The sequence below is a fragment of the Neodiprion fabricii genome, chromosome 5 (genome assembly GCF_021155785.1).
Source record: "Neodiprion fabricii isolate iyNeoFabr1 chromosome 5, iyNeoFabr1.1, whole genome shotgun sequence".
Taxonomy (NCBI): Eukaryota; Metazoa; Arthropoda; class Insecta; order Hymenoptera; family Diprionidae; genus Neodiprion; species Neodiprion fabricii.
Genome location: NC_060243.1, coordinates 26,321,548 through 26,335,725, shown reverse-complemented (window position 1 = coordinate 26,335,725; position 14,178 = coordinate 26,321,548). Strand labels below are relative to the sequence as shown.

Genomic DNA, 14,178 nt, shown 5'->3' with positions numbered 1-14,178 from the left:
ATGAACGACCGGCTTGTTTTACAATATTGCAGGGGTCGCGTTCAAGGTCCATCGAATCGCGATTACAGGTATACAGTAGGTGTCGTCGGACGATCAAGTCTCACGCCACGCGCTTCCGCAACAACTTCACTTCCCAACCCCGACGGCGATGAATGTGTGTGTCTCAAGATGCGCGGCGTAATCTCTACTATTTAGCTTGGCCAGGTTTCGCTCTCAGCCATAGATTGTACAAACTGTTACACCGAATAATCGTCGCATGTTCGTGATATTAACGAAGTCAAATACCTTTTACATGGCGCTTCATGCGCGCACTGTTGCAGCACTTTTACTTTATAACTTCAATTTGGTAATCGAGATAGTTTGAATTACTTTTGCTGTAGATTTTTCCTTTTCTTTGATTTTTTATTATAGCCTGTCAGCGGCGCATATTTATATTATAAATAGGTATACGCATTATACGTACGACCGCTTTGTGCCTGAAAGTTTTCATTTGTTTTAAGCATTACGGAGTAATTAATACACGTTATAAAGCGTTCCTAAATTAATATCACGTATCATATCAACTTCAGGATCGTTTTGTGTGTTGGTAATTTTGCCGTGGTTTCAAACAAGAACCGGACACTGAAAATATAAGCGAGTAAAGAGCTAATTAAATCGTAGTAGCGCCTGACGTTAAAAATTAATTATGCCTAAAGAATGCTGGTTAGATGATACATATTATGCTACCTTACAATGTATTTTTCTTGAAATATAGATTACATTCAGAGCAATACTATGTTAACTGTTTATTTTTGACATTACTGTTTCACTAAATAAAAGCCAGGATATTTGGTCCGTTCCACATTGATCAGAAAAATATGGCTTTCCACGTATAATGTACAAACGGATTGACGAAGGCGTAACTATCGAGAGATCAATAATTAACGCATAATACCATTCCCAATCGGAAGTTACGTCGCTTGAGGCTTTCAGTCCCTCCAGGTGAAGGGTCTGCAGCCATATACGGTATAGTTATACAGTTATACAAAATGACCGTATCATTATTGCTTGTATATCTCCTTTTGCGTGCTGTTACGGAATGCTTACATATACATACATACGTAATATACCATAAGAGCAAAGGTGCGGGGCCAAGGAACTCGCTGCGTCACCGAAGCGCGGAGAGGATTTTTCCTTCCGTCGAAAACTCCGGCGACGTCGACGAGGATGACGGACCTCCGAGTGAATTACGCTATCCGCAACCATATACGTATCAACGCTTTTCACATCGGCCCACATTATAATCTAGGTAACCGCGTCTCCGCTGCAAACCAAGAATAGCTCACATCCGTGCACCGGGGCACGTGTGCTAATGTGTGAATATAGCATGTTTATACGCGCGCGATGCCAGCTTCTGTTGCTATTAAAATTAGGCATTCAACGAGCGAGGAATAAAATTTCAGTAAGCCTGCAGCGCACAGTGCATTTCACAAGTTCATGGAAAGAATAATTTGGAATTAGGAATTTCAAGTTCCACGCATGAAAATAATTTCTATGTGTCCTTATCAATTGTAATATTTATTTATTTCAAACATTCCATAAATTTTATAAAACGGTCAGATTTCCTGACTGCTGATACGTGGCGCCACCTCACGGACCATCCGAACGATTCTTCTGTTTTTTGAATCGTGATATTCATCCGGCGTTACTAATTCTCTATTTATCTTTATCCTCTCGCAATTTCCTCAACGCTTTGCAGCGAGTATTTCTCGCGCATCAAGAAAAGGGTTTGACATCGTCGCGGAAACGCGCACCCGCTCAAAACGTTTCCAAGAGTATAAACTCGGGTTTTTACATTTTTATTTTGTCCTCCCACTGAATTTACAAATGTTAAATCAGTATTTTTTTTCGTCCGATCATAAATACATTTAGGGCGAACGGGTCGAGGAATGACTGTTAAAAGAACAGGAAGACATGAATCTTGAGAAGAACAGACATCTGCAGCCTGGCCCAAGTCGTCACCTGCAACGCTTATGTCCCGACGCAGCTGCAGCGCGCTCAAGTTGTACTTAGCTAAAATATCTCACTCACGTAGGTTCTTAAGTATTGTATACGTACGCACATGCGTATAGGTTATACATGTATGTCTATATACGTGCATATACACGTATGCGATAACGTGTTAACTGGTAGCACGTGCTTAAGATCCTGAAAAACCAATAAAACTAAAAAGGAGGAACGATCCACACGTGCTAAGGGGACGTAATGTAACTTCTTATACATGCATATAAATAAAGTTTGAAATTTTTTGTCATTATTATAATATTTTTACATGTTGAAATTCATCCATCTGTACCAAGTCGAATTACTGCAAAACATGTTATCGAAGACTTTAAGACCTAAAACAGTTGCAACAACGAAGTCTTATCGATAGATATTCGCAAATCCAGCGTAACGGCGAAAATTGGATTGTCAGGGAATGTGAATAAAAAAAAAAAAAAAATAAAATGACCTGGGAAAACGACCGACGCGATTTGCTTCTGCAATTCGAAATGTTGATACAGCAGAAATTGAGATTTGCGTTGACCGGTCGCCGACACTCGTTCTCGTAATGACTCAGCGGCGTATTTCAGAATATGAGACAATCTATGCGGCGCAATCTCGAAAATAAACCGTACCGACTACTCGTGAGCATACCTTATAGCTCTGGTCTACTCCGGTTTATGGAATCAAGACGGACACCGCGGGCCGCAACCCGCGACGCGCCTCTCAGCAAGTCCAGTAGAATTCCCACAGCTCGTTGTTGGACGTAAGCAGGTAAGTTTAATGTTGGTACTGCATGCGGCATACGCGATGATGCCGAGTCGGCCGGAGTGGCGCCGGTTAGCTTCGAATATGGCGTCGCGCCGAAACTGCAACGAAGATAGACGAAGGTAGCCGAGAGTTGCGCAATTGTGTTCGTGTGCACGGACTTGATTCTCACACGGGTAAAAGGCGGGTGAAGAATCCACGAGCCGCAGGAAAATTTATTATTGGAGACTGTTCGAGCAATCGTGGGCGTTAATTTAACATGAAAAAATTTAAAAAAAAAAAAAACAGAGAAACTGGAACACTGACTGGTCCTCGTTATTCGCTGGAAAATTAAAAATTTTCAGTTCGGTTATACGTCATCTTTAGATTGCCCGGTCTGGACGACGAGCGGCGGAAAGGGAGGGGGCATTCGACGGGGATCAGAGAAGTAATGAATCAGTTGATTGGCGTATTAGACAGATAAATAAATGAATACGATGGTAATGTTTAACGATAAGAATGGAAATTCCAATGCGGGGCTGTAAAGGTGTAACAATGAGGTAACACCCGAGCTTTTTTAACCGCGGAGCTGGTTTTCATTTCTTTATTTCCAGCTAAGATACGAACGAGCAATACTTTAATATTACACTCGTGTACTGTATTATGCCGGATAAGCAAATAAAGATTAGATAAACTTTCAAGCGTGTCGGTTGGTTAGCTCAACTGGTCACATAGTATGGAGAAGAGAGGAGTAACGAGAAAGTAAGAATATGTTCTGTAATTAAACCTGTACGAATGTTGCAGCGTCAATGGTGGTCGCATAAGTTTCTTGTAGCTGTTGTGAGAATTTGAATTTTTTCGATGCGCAGGTACTGTACAGTACGCATACGCAGCTGCGTCTATAAATATATATAAATAATAAAAAAACGAATCGGATTATTTGAAGAGAAAGCAAGAGAGGAAAACGAAGGAGCATAAGCTAAGGAGCATAATCTGTGTCTCATTTCACATAATTTTTGCACCGGCTGTTACCGAATTACTTTGTTTGGTATTTTGCGTTGCGATGACGTCTTTGCACGCGATCGTACATGAGAACGGTGTTCGAATTGTGAAAAATTTGAATTAACGAGCAATTTCAGTTAAAATTCAGTGGCCGGTACGGTCATAGCGTCGAATAAAATAAGATGACATACAACAAGAATAAAAAAGCATAGAAAAAACCGCACTTGCGTTGTAGATTGACTCAGGTAGGAACGATGATTCGAATCTCCATCTTTTAAATTCTCTAAATTAATATTAGTCACCTCCAATTCTTGTGTTCGGTGCTTGTAAGCAATTGACGTATGCATTACAGCATAACCCCCCCCTCCCGCCACGCCATTTATTCGAAAAGCAGTAGCAACACCTAGCATTAGTTTTAACGCTCATTACGTACTCTTTCCGTTAAAATAACCTAATGGTATCGATCTATATCCGGCCGAATTCGCGCGTGCGCTCGACGCACGCATATCTATATAGTGACTTATGTACGTTACGCAGCTTACGCAGCTTGAATTTTCCACTCGTTTCACGTCGATAACACGTTATATGTATGCCGTATATAACGCGTCTGTTGACCCATGCATCAAGTTTGAACGAGCGCGGAACATCCAAGCTGAAATTTTGAATTCGAAATGTTCCCGGAATTCGATATTTAAAATGATCGTCTGCAGCCTGGACGGTTATAAAATGGTTATAGAAACAGGGTGTCAACGCCTGGGTGACTATGTTCTTTACAAATCCAGTCAGATTCACGGTCCACGTAAACTCAAGCCACGTAAATTTCGCGGTGAATAATACGACGCTCCTTGGCACGACGATGATGATAATAATAACAATAACGACCACAACGACAAGCTCTCATCGGCGTTGTACACGTAGTGCATTAGATACATAAAAGATCAGCATTCCGTGACAAAGAGTTACGAGAATCGCATTATAGGGAGGAGCGAAGCCTGGGTGGAAGCCGTCGACCTCGCGGTGCCTTACACCTTGGCTTGGCACGGCATAGGATAGCACGCACAGCGTGGCACGTTTGGTTTTAGTTCGTGGCATACCTACCTACCAACGAACGAACGAACGAACGAAAGAACGAACGAACGAACGAATCAAGCAACCGACCGGAAGGAGCGGCAGCGCGGTGCGCGAAACTTCTAGAACTCTCCGAAATTCCCCACCCCGTTTCCGCCGAGCGATTGCAATTGCCGAGCGAGTTGCGCGGTGGGAATATCGGCCTTTGATAAATTCTTAATAAAATAACGGGCTCGATACTCGATTTCGCGCACGTTATATCGCCGGCATTAGTTGTTCAAACGATTCGCGGCCCTATGCAACCGGAAAAGTACAAAATTCTTATCCCTCGATAGCGGCTCGTTCATTGGTCGAGCCGCAGCGCCGCGGGGGGAGAAGCGCGTGCCGAGGCGCCATCTGGAATCGAGCGGGAAAGGAAGCCGTTTGAAGGCCGCCCGGCCGGGGGACGCGACCGTGTCTCTCTCTGCCATTTGCGCGTCAGTACGCGGCAGCGGAGTGACCGGGATTCTAGTGTGTCAAGCAAGCGGAGCTCGCTCAGTGTCTTCGACGCGTTTGTGACCTAGCAACACTTTTATTTAACCTATCGACGATTTGTGTTTATTGAAAGTAAATTTCAAAGGAAAACTCATCATGGCCGATACCGCCGCTGTTGATACCAAGTTAGTATATTGTGCACATTGCTAGATATATCCGAAACCGTGGACACGGCGAGTTACCTGTATGTGTATATCCCTGTGTGCGTGTCGGGTGTGTGTGTGTGTGTGTGTGTTTTTTCCAACTTTTTTCGCGTTAAAATATAAGACCTCGTACAAAACATTGCCGTTTACGCCTTTCGTACATTAGTTGTATATTTTTTCCTCGCTTGCGTCAATTTCTACATCAATTTGTCATTTTCCCTCCGTTCTTTTCTACCCTCTCTCATCGGCGGCGGGGAGGCAGGAGAGAGCTTGCAGGTAGTCGGCGGAGTGAAGCGCGGGGAAAAATACCCACGCCGCTCTTGCGCGGTAACGTCGCAGCGGAGAACGCGGATCGAATTGAACTTATTTTTTCTACATTTATACACCTGTTTCGGGGAAGATTATCCCGCTATATCTTCACCTACGGTCCTTTCCCACGTGTTAATGGCGGCGCTTTCGTACGCGTATCCATCTTCGCTATAGTTTGTCCACCTCCCGCCTTTCTGTTAACCATGCTTTTGCAATAACGCCATGGAAGTAAGAGGTAGAGAGAGAGAGAGAGAGAAAGGGAGGGAGGGAGAGCGGTGAAAAGAACTATTCCACGACGAATAGTCACTTTTTTGCTATCTCGTTGACTGATCGTGTCGTTAGCGCTTCTTCAGCGAACATTTTATACGCCTATGTTTATTTATTTATTAACACCGCCATCTCTCACGTAGTCGGTACGGCGTGCGTAAGCGGACAAACCGCCTTTTCGCCACCGACTGTACTGTCCTAGACTCTACTTACATCTACTACACTATACGCTGTGGTACAGTATGATGAAGCGTGCCTGTGGGTACGATGTACCCATGCCGACACTGTATATGACAAATACATACACAAACACACACACACGATGAACGCGACGCTCTCCGTTCTATCGATCGTTGTTTCTTCTCCGTGTGTCGGCTGTCGCTTTCAAAAGCGTTTCGTGTGTATTCTGTAGGTGTAGATATAGCGATGCTACATCCATACCTGGAAATAATCGTCGATCGTACAGCGGCGCTGCTAGCGATAAATTGTCCCTAAACGTTGAATAGGTGTTCGAATAATCATAACGACGTTATTGATAACGGTCACTTCCTTTCCGGAATATGTTACCAGCTCGTAATACAAAAATACAATTTTGTACACGGAACCACCACAAACTGTTTACAACAATGGTCCCACGTATAACCCTGTACGTGTATTCTCTTTCCTAAATTCTATTTCTTCGCTTCATTTTCTCTCATTTTCGTTTACTGCTTATTCTCCATTCAACAACACCGCGGCCGTGGTATGAAGATGGAATCGAACCGGCGCACGTCGGTTTATACGTTCCTCTCTACACAGCATTTCGCCGCGGTTTTATGCTTTGTTGTGTGCCGGTAGGCTGCAAGGTATCTCTGTGTGAGTGCCGTGAACTTCTCTCCATCGTTTGCCGCGTTCCACCGGTCGGCACGGGTCGGCCGGGGGCAGCGCCAGGAACAGGCACGGGTAGGGGAACGAGGCTAGAAGGGGCGGGAGGAGTCGAGTTGTTCTCTCGCTCGCCGCAACGACGCTTAGCCGCGTGGCGCTAACGTCGGGAGTTCCCCGTCCCTTAGCGATCCTCGCCGGTTCTCTTTCCCACGCGTTCGACTACCGTAATTCGCGTTCTTCGCCGAACTGCTTGAATCACGTTACACACAGCCCTGTGTGTACGAATGCGTGCGCAAGTGTGCGAATATGCTGCACGCTATAAATCAACCAAACGAATGAATGAATCGTAGTATGTACATGTCGGAGGTCTGGATGGGTTGGCTATTGCTCGCCGGGTTGACGTGAGCCCGGTAAATTGAAAAAAGTCCGAACCCTCCAGCCACAACCGATTTTGATTTATTGAATCATCGAAAGCCGATTGAGATGATTTCAGGTTGGACAGAGAATTGTGAATCCGCGTTCGCATACTGCCGGCGTACCGGTCCGTTTCAATGAGTTATTCGGTATTGAGGAAAATTCGTTGGATTGAAGATTGAACGGGGATATTTGAATATCAAATTATCTGCAGGCATAACCGAGTATCATGTGATCGTAGATTCGAAAACCTCAATTGTTTAACACCGTAGAGTCGCATCTCGCTAAATAAACATACCCATTAATCATGTCCAACAGGAGAGATCCAATTTATCCGTACATATAAATAATGCAATTCATCCGACGGAGTTTGGATGGCTTGAAAAATAGTTACATATATATATATATATATATATATATATATATATATATATATATATATATATATATATATATATATATATATATATATATATATATATATATATGTTTTTTTTAACTTATTTGTCTAAAAACGTTTCACGCATTGTCAGTTTTACTTTTCGCGCAATAAAATTATCTAGTTAAGAAGAAACACGAGACGAAACAGAGATTGTTAAATTATAATATTTTGAAGTTCGTGCAATGCAACGGCCATGATCGCGTGGCGAGTCGCCCCGGCGATGTTTAATGTTAACGTTCACGTCTTTCACAGTATGCGAATGTACGTACAGTGTACACATAGACATTTGCTATTTCTCCGGTCCTTATAGCATCTGTGAGAAGTTTACCGTCTGCCTGTGCTAGCGTAATTCTCTACTACGCAAGCGTTGGCGTACGAGCTAAGTAAAAGGGTAGGTGAAATTGCCGGCAGGTAAAGACTCCGCCAAAAGTATCGGAAAACACTTGGCCTCAGTTTTTTTCCTATCCTTGAATGTAGTGTGCGATTTTACTAGTCGTGCCAACGACTTTCCGACAAGGTATTAAAAAAAGGATAACAAATCGCTGATCCCCCCCATCCTTCCGCTCCGCTTTCCTACACACAACCGCGCGTTATTTTATTTACTTTGCCCCGTGGGGCTGGATATATTTATTTCAATCCAGTAAGAACTCTCGGTATACGAAAAAAGAACTGCACGAGTGTTAAAATTCGTCGTCCATGCGTGTAAAACTGCTTTGCAAATTGAACAACGGTCCCGTATTTTATCCGCCGTCGTTGCCCAAAATAGATTTAAAAACGAGTAAAAACGTCTGCGTTTTTTCTTTTCTTTTTACGTTGCATTGCCGCGTAATTGACCATGAAAGTATTTGGATAAGCGTGTCAAAATATCTTAAGTAAGGCATTATCGTCGATGTAATTATTCATCTGCTCGTAGTTGTTTTTTTTTCAATCTCAATCTTTTCCCCTTCGAACTCTTGCAATCTCTTTCCGATTAGCGGGAACGCGTATGAATTTAAATTCGAAACCCGCGATGCGAGAATCAGACGAAGAACCGGCACGAAAAGCGAAGCTTTAGGTTCTGAAACAATGTGAATACACTTCCTTATAATAATAACGATCATAATAATATAAGTCAGGTCATTATTTTACCGACAACGGTATGTGTGTATGTTTTTCTGTGTGCGAACGTATGTGTGTTGCATATTTACGTCGCTAGGCAGTCGGTGCCGGCGGAGCAGAGGTTCTCACTAATTCTTACGTTTAATCCGGGAATTTTACATATCTCGCAATATTAACCGTTATACGCGACAGTGGTTGTCAATCCTTTCCATAAAAATAACAATTATCGAATTTATCTATCGATTACCTTGTTGCATGCACGTGTATATGTATGTATGTATGTGTGAATGTATGCATTTCGCGTTATACACGCTTGTAACTTTGTCCCTTCACAACAGAGCTTCGTGATAAAAACTCTCTAGACCGACGTATATTATTCCTTTATCGCGCGTCCATCCCTCTTTCAATTCCCCTCAGGAGATTGGGGAATGCCGAGACTCCTGGAGAAGAAAAAGAAGAAACAAACCAAGGCATTCTGTACCCTAGAATTCCTATCATTATAAATTTTCTTTCATTCTGAACATGATTTTTGGCTCAGAGATAATGATGTAATGACCAAATCAACTATTCAATGTGCGCCGGAACCCTCTACCTAGCTTTATATATGTACATCAAATCGTTTCTGCCATACTGATCCGTATCTCTTTCTGTTCCATTTTTTTCGCGGTACTCGAAGGGAAACGAAGACTGTCGCCACTCCTGAGAAGAAGGTTGTGGAAGAGGAGAAAAAGGTCGTAGAGGACGTCGATGAAGACTCGAAAGCGTCCGAAAACGGCGAGGCCAAGGAGGCAAAAGAAAATGGGTCAAACGAGGAGAAGGAAGAGGCAGAGGACAGCAAGGAGCCCGAATCAACGGAGAACGGTGATTCCACAGGTGATTTTTTTTACATACAATTTTTCACGTTTTTCAATTTGAAACTTAAAGATGTTTATTTTTAACTAACTCGTACCATGATGATGGATGTAGGGAGGATTGATAGAAAAAGAAACATTCAATTCAGCTGTTCAAATAGTAAGTGTATACATATAGGTATGTGTTTCACCCATGGCATTATACGGGAAAAAGGTATCTGTGAAATATTCAAGAACATTTTATAAGGATGACTATATGTATAACAAATGCAATTTATAGGAAATGAATTTATTCTTTTTCTGTACGATATTGAGCACCATTCTATTATGTACACACAATAAAATTACGTTCAATTATTTTCAGATGCGCCCGTGGATGCCTGCTGCATAAAGAGGAAATCGACGGTGTCCGCAGACGTAGTCGACGGATCACCGGCGGAAGACGGGAGCCCTGAGAAGAAGGCGAAACTGGAGGATAAAAGTCCAGAGGCGGAAAACAACGGCGGAGAAGCGGAGGCGGCTGCTTAATTTTGAACCTCACCCTCCCCCCGATATAAACTTACAAAAGAAAAACAAGGAGAAATACAAAACCAACCCTTTAAACTAAAAGTAATATAATAATAATAATACCCAACCAACAGTTCACTCGACAGGACAGGAAGAAGAAAAACAAGCACCAGAAATATATATATATATATGTTTAACAAGAACGTACACAAGTAACAAAAAAGAATGAACATAATGAAAAAAAATTAAGTAAATTAAATAAAATAAGGTTATTGAAAAGAACCGCTAAAGGAAAGATAGGAGAGTAAACGTGTACCTCTACCACTTGTTTTTACCATGAATCGTGTCGTAAAACTTAAAAATGGAAAAAAAAAACAACGAAAAACTCGTTCTGATTTAACTGATTGAGATATATGTACTGCATTATTATTATTATTATTATTACTACTATTATTACTATTACTACTACTACTACCTTTATTATTATGATTATAATTATTTTAAATTGCGTTATATTATATATTCGTGCCGAGTGACATGATGAGCGTGTGTATGTGCGTTATAACGTACGACTTTATGACGGAGAAGGAGAAAGAAAGAGCGCAAAAACTGACAGTTGAGCGATCTTCTGTGTGTGGCTTTAACACTCACTTTCATTATCAGATATTCAACTATTCCTGACCCATGCCGATTCTACCACGATTTCCTCACCGCTCTTTCGTTTTTATTTTTTTTTGTACAACCTGTGTCGTCGTGGTATTAGATTGTAAATTACCGATGAACGACGTGAAGAGTATCACTCTGCAAAGGGAAAATTCCGTTATCTGACGCTTGAATGCATGTGTTTTTTTCCCGAGATTTTTCTTTTTTCTATTTCATATTACTTAATTATCTCAGAGAATCGAAAACTGGAAAGTCGGTCAATGGTCAGAGAAAATATAAAGTGAACAAGTCATCGAAGTTGAAATACGTGTATGGGTTATTTTGTGTATAGTAAAAATCGCGGTTTGTGGAAGAAAAAAAACGACGTTCTAAACCCGAGGCGGTCTGAAAAATGATTTTCAAATGATGTCGTTTTGAAAATCGTGTTCCAAGACTCCTACGATGTTCTGTGGTATGCGTTTTTTAAGTTTGCGACGAACTAAGAATCATTTCCGAAACGCCACGCGTTGCTCGAAAACTGAAATTTTCGACACGCGTATGTCGCGCTTTCTAAGACATTTTTCAGAAGCGTGTCTAACTACGATTTTTTATGTCGCAAAACAATCTGTAGACATCTCTTCCTCTTTAATTAATAAACTTTTACACGAGAATTTCTTTTATTCTTCGAGGTGAATACCATCCTTACCCCGTATTATATTACACACGTCCATATCACATAGCGCTAATTTCTTCGCGAGAAGAGAATTAATTCTATTTTCGTTTGTGAAATCTATTACATTCCTGCGACGATAAATTAGATTTAACGAAACATGCTGTGCGCTAAAAATCACAATCTCCATTCTATGCTTTAGAATTTCGTCTTCCGTCTTTCTCCTTCTTTGCCAAAGTCACGTTTCAAAATCAACCATCGCATTTCAGTTAATTTTATGTTTTTTTTCTTTCTCTGTACACCTGCCGCCGTAAACATTTTGTTCAGGTCTTTTTTTTTACCATTGAATGCGTGACAGGAGAAATGTCAAACCAGGTTTGTAAAACCAGGTGTCAGTATGCCGTGCAAATTGAATCAAATATGTGAAGGTAAAAAAGGATGGAAATATTTCAAAAAATTCAGCTACATATTGCAAGCTGAAAATTATACATCGGGTTATTTGTTTGCTCGAGTATCGGTCGCTCATTCTACAGCAGTAACAAAATTTTTGTATTGAACGGTATTATTTGCAGTGTATTACTTTTCGGCAAATTCATTTATATACCATATATACGGCCGCAACACTAAAAAAAAAGATGCAACATAATCTCAGTATTTGGTAGTCTAGTATAAAAGGTAACTTGCATGATTATAATTATTACTACTCTTATCATTACGTTTGTTATTCTCATAATATTGTACATGAAGAGACGAGCAAGAGCAAAATTATTAGACATCAATCTATTTTATCGACGATAATAATAATGTATGTATATTTAACGCAAAAGAAGAATAATCATTATCTAATTTTTAGAATGCGCGTGTCGAAGTTGTTTCTTTTTTCTTCTATTTTTTCCGAAACCAGCGTTCATCAAATTTCATACCGCGAGCTGCTCGATGAGTTGTAATACTTATATTGGCTTGTAAAAAATTACATTTATACCGGTTGCATTTAAAAAAAGAGAAGTAAAAAATATTGCATAACAAACATTGCATAAAAAACTACCGCATATTACACCTGTATGACTTTTCAGTCTCAATAGGTGCGACGGATGCATTTATATTATTTTAAACGTATTATATTGAATAATATTTTAACGGTAGTTAATAGACGAATAATATCACGTTTTGCAGACAGCTGTTGCTGCGCAAACAATTAATATATTATAAATTTAATTTCTAAAGTAGTAGAACGTGTCTATCTGTGTCGACTTAGAAAATTTTCGTTGTTTTGAAACACTAGGATAACGTGAAAAAGAAAGAACAAGAAAAAACCAGTAAATCGCAAAGTGATACAACCAGATTAATACATTTGCCGAAATCTCTCTCCCAACCCTTGCAAATTTATATCACTACACGGGGACCTGTAAAGAATTGAAAAAAAATATTGCCACAGTTTTTTGACAATATCCGAAAGCAAAGTGCGAAAACAAATCTAACAAACAAGGTAATAATAATAATAATCGCATCAAACCTGTAAACAACCCAACTCTTACTGCTTATCTCCAGATTTTTTTCCTTCCAATGATGTCTCATTTTCGAGCCGGCAAAAAGACTAGATAATTATCGTACAAAAAGAAAGAAAGAAGCCAAAATAATAACAAAAGGAAACCTAGGAAATGCATGATACAAAAAATATGAAAAAGGAACAAAAAAAAAAAACAACAAAATTATATGTATATTGAAACAGGTGGATTTTATAAAATAAATACAATACGTAGAATCAAACGACGATATGATCTAATAATTCTAATATATCTTAACTAACGTTTAGAAGATAACAATAATAATAATAAAGATATTATTGACCTAACAAACAAAAAAGAAAAAAAAAGATGTACATGTACAGGATAATATTATTATTATTATTATTACTACTACTACTATATATATATATGTATGTATATATATAAATATATATATATATTTGTGTAATTCAATATGTGTTCAACAATATATTGCAGACAAAACTAAACAGATTCTCTAGTATGGCAATAAAAATGTTCGTTTTAATTCAAGCATTCTTTACTTCTAAGCACGTCTAAAATTTCGATTGAAAATTCGCGGTCGTTAAGAATTTTACGTACCGAAATACGCCACCTGATAGCAAAGTAGCAGAAAATTACAGTTCCAGGATTGTATTATTTAAAAGATTAACAGCTTATCGTGCTGATTTCCAATTCTTATCCGCAGTTTGATGCAAAAAATTAAAAGCCTGACCTCTGTTGAACGATTTTATTGGGCATAATTGATGGACGTGTTTAATCGTCATTGCCGTACCCGTCTGTGGTGGGAATTGAACGGCAGGAACGCGATTTCCGTAAGATACGAACGTTGACGGAGAATTGACAAACTGTAACCCCGAAGATAAGCAGCAACCTAAATAAATTTTCGTTAAAAGAAGCTGTGTTAGCGATCCGGTAACTTCTTTATCCGTGGGAGCTGTTTAACATGCTATTTTATACGGCCCACGAAACTCGACTAGGGAACCTTCTTTTAACGGTCTTCAGTCAACGACATAAGGAATGGTGGGAATGGTCTCAATCCGGGGTTCCCTAA

General features: G+C 40.2%; 1 protein-coding gene across 1 annotated transcript; it reads left to right on the top strand.

Moving 5' to 3' along the window:
• Positions 1-5,301: 5,301 nt before the first annotated feature.
• On the top strand, positions 5,302-13,356 carry LOC124182540. Its single transcript, XM_046569965.1, has 3 exons — positions 5,302-5,498; positions 9,587-9,783; positions 10,126-13,356. The coding sequence occupies exons 1-3, from the start codon at positions 5,470-5,472 to the stop codon at positions 10,287-10,289; spliced, it is 390 nt and encodes a 129-aa protein (XP_046425921.1). The 5' UTR covers positions 5,302-5,469; the 3' UTR covers positions 10,290-13,356.
• Positions 13,357-14,178: the final 822 nt, after the last annotated feature.